This window comes from Chaetura pelagica, unplaced genomic scaffold, assembly GCF_000747805.2.
Source record: "Chaetura pelagica isolate M959 unplaced genomic scaffold, ChaPel_1.0 scaffold234, whole genome shotgun sequence".
Taxonomy (NCBI): domain Eukaryota; kingdom Metazoa; phylum Chordata; class Aves; order Apodiformes; family Apodidae; genus Chaetura; species Chaetura pelagica.
The window spans coordinates 478446-481577 of NW_009952967.1; the positions used below are offsets into that span (position 1 = coordinate 478446).

The following is a 3132-nucleotide window of genomic DNA, read 5'->3' on the forward strand; positions in this document are numbered from 1 at the left end:
CCGTGCCATCCGCAGCCCGCTGAGCGGGGGGAGGGGGGAAATCAGGTTGAAAAAGGTCAATTTTGGGGAGCAAGTGGGAACGGGGAGGGCTCGTTCCCCGTGGCACCTTGTGTGTGGTGGTGATGATCTCCTGAGGGGACAGGTGGGTGGCATCAAGGGGGAACAAAAAGGTGGGGTTTTTCTTCAGTTCTCACCCCCCCTGGGAGAAGTACAATTACAAGGCATGAGCTTGTTGGGTCTCATGGGCTTTGCTCTGGTGAAATATGGGGCAAAAAGAGGGAATTGTCAATTGAAGCTCACCAGGGTTACAGCTGGGACTGGTAGGAGGTGGGCTGAGGGTCTGGGGGTCCCCCTGACTTTGGGGGGTGAGCGGGGAAGGGAGGGAGCACCCACCTTCTCGGCATGCACCTCGATCTGGTTGTTGGAGGTGGTGACAATGATGTCCTCGGGGGCGAAGTCGCTGACGTCCACCGTGAACTGGTAAGTGTTGCCCAGGGTCTTCACTGCGCCCGTGCTGCTGGGACGAGCTGCTGAAGAGGAAGGGGGTCATCACCACAGCTCTTGGGGGATCCCCCGTGAATGCTTCTTAGGGGAGGGTGTTGAGAGGACCCCCCCATAATGTATCCTGAGGCCATGACCACATTTTGGTGAGGATCCAACCACCTCTCCCACTGCCCCAGCTGCCCAGGACGCGGCTGTACCGGTGCGAGGGGCAGAGGCATCACCAAACCCCCGGTTTGCTCCTTCCCCCAGCCCTAAAAACGGGGTGATCCCCCCACCACCCTAAAAAAAACTCACCTGGGAACCCCAAACTCTCTCCATGGGGCCGGACAAAGCTCCCAAAAAGGTCCATAGTGCAGGTGAAAGCTGCTCTCTGCTCAGGATGCAGCCGAGGCTCCCACCTTCAGCCACCGCTTCCCACCCCGACCTCTCACCCCAGATCCTGCTGGGGAGGAAGAGTGAACCCCCTTTCCTCTACCTCCTCCTCTCCCTCCCGGCCACGACCAAGCGGGATCAGTTCTGTTTTGCAGGGGGGAAGAGTCCTGACGAGCTTTTTAAAGCCTCGTTAGGGCTCCTGGGCGCCTGCCAAGGCCTCGTAAAAAAAACGGGCTAAATTTAGCGCTGGAGACGGTGGAAATTTTTCCCTTCTCCATCCCCCCTTCTCTCCCCTTCTCATGGAATGCGGTGCCGGCCTTCCCGCCTGGTATTAATGATAATTAATTAAAATTCGGACCAAACACTCAGGTGCATTTCAGGACTGGGAACTTGGAGGTGGAGGAGGAGGTTGGAAAAAAACCCGGCTCGTTCCGGCCCGAGCGGGTCTGTTTGGGCTTCGTCAAGGTCGTTTTTAATGAGCTCGTTTGCAAACTCAGTCTGGCGGTGGTGGCTGGGGAGGGAGGAGTGGTGAGGGGGTGCTGGGAAACAAAGAGGGGGGTCCTGTCCCCCCAAAAAGCCCTGGGATGGAGCGTCCTGATCCTGGGGGGCTGCAGGAGCTGGAGAGGGTGTTGGTGTCAGAGAAGAGCTGGAGGCCCTGCCCCAAAGCCCGGAGGAGGCTCCGAGGTGAGACCCCCCCAACTCAGAATGAGGGGGGATTTGGGTGTGGGGAGTAGGGTGGGGTTTTTTTTTTTGGGGAGGGGGTCATCACCCCGTTGCCACCCCCTCTGCAGGGTGCCTGGAGTGGGTGAAGCAGCAGCTTTTCCGCGTCGGGGAGGATTGGTATTTCCTCTTCTTCCTGGGGGTCCTCATGGCCAACATCAGCTTCATGATGGACTTCCTTGTCTCCAGGCTCTATGAGGGTAAACGAGGGGCTTCACCCAACGTCTGGGGGTTCTCCAAGAATGCAGGTGGGCATGGTGTCTTTTTCTTTGGGGGGCAGTGGGGTGCATGTCCCCTCCTGGCTCTTCCTCTCCAGCCCACCGGTGGCTTTACCAGGAGATTGGGGACATCCTAGTGCTCAAGTACCTCTCATGGACCATGTACCCAATGGCTCTGGCTGCCTTCTCCACCGGCTTCTCCCAAAGCATCACCCCACACTCAGGAGGTGAGGCAGCTGCACCCCAACCTCCCTGACTCCCCAGGACTCCTCTCCACTACCAGGGGAGCCCCCTAAAACTTGGACAACCCCCCCTGCTCCTTCTCACTGCAGGCTCTGGCATCGGGGAGCTGAAGACCATCCTGACAGGGGTGGTGCTGGAGGACTACCTGGCCATCCACAATTTTGGAGCCAAGGTGGTGGGGCTGACCTGCACCCTGGCTTGTGGAAGCACCCTTTTCCTTGGCAAAGTGGTGAGGGATCCTCCCACCCCCATGCCAGTTCCTGACAGCTGGGGGTTCTGGTTGGTGCTGGGGGCCCTCAGCACCATGTCTCCCCCTCCTTGGCACCCAGGGTCCCTTTGTCCACCTCTCTGCCATGGCCGCTGCGTACCTGGGGAAGATGAGAACCTCGATCACTGGGGAGTATGAGGTGGGGAAGTCACCTGCTCCCCCCCAAAAATGAAGAAGGGGGTTTTCCCTTCCCCCAAAAAAAAATTGGGGGGGGGTTTATTTTAGCCCCAACCCTGGGGCTGTGTCTGTTCTCCCCACAGAACAAGTTCAAGCAGCACGAGATGCTGGTGGCAGCACAAGCTGTGGGGGTGGCCACGGTTTTTGGGGCACCCATCAGTGGTGAGGACCCTCCTCCTCCCACCCTGGGGACTTCCCAAAGTCCCCCTTAATTCCAGACTTTCTCCCCCCGCCTCGTATCCGTGTTTTCCAGGGGTTCTTTTCAGCATCGAGGTGATGTCCTCCCACTTTGCTGTCCGGGATTATTGGCGCGGCTTCTTCGCCGCCACCTGCGGCGCCTTCATGTTTCGCCTCCTCACCGTGTTCAGCAGCGAGCAAGGCAAGGCCGGGGGGGGAGCAGGATGTTTTCCCCCTTTACCCCCTCGGGGGTGGTGGTGGGGGAGGTACGTAGCATTTTTTGGGGTGCCCTTCCCCCCAAACGTTGCGCTCATTTGGCTCTTCCTGCCCCAGAAACCATCGTCGCCGCTTTTAAGAGCGACTTCAAGCTTGACTTCCCCTTCGACCTCCTGGAGACCTTCTTCTTCCTCATTTTGGGGGAGAGGGGGGACACACACCACCCTGCTCCCCCCC

The 3132-nt window shown here is 58.9% G+C and overlaps 1 protein-coding gene across 1 annotated transcript in view; it reads left to right on the forward strand.

Moving 5' to 3' along the window:
- The first annotated feature begins 1351 nt into the window (after positions 1–1351).
- The window catches only part of LOC104387086 (chloride channel protein ClC-Kb-like), a 16878-nt gene continuing 15097 nt past the window's right edge, over positions 1352–3132 (forward strand). The window contains 9 exon segments of the mRNA XM_009995777.1: positions 1352–1402; positions 1404–1560; positions 1668–1796; positions 1913–2041; positions 2147–2286; positions 2387–2464; positions 2586–2664; positions 2756–2881; positions 3013–3122. Of these exon segments, the coding sequence (XP_009994079.1) occupies positions 1352–1402; positions 1404–1560; positions 1668–1796; positions 1913–2041; positions 2147–2286; positions 2387–2464; positions 2586–2664; positions 2756–2881; positions 3013–3122 (999 nt within the window).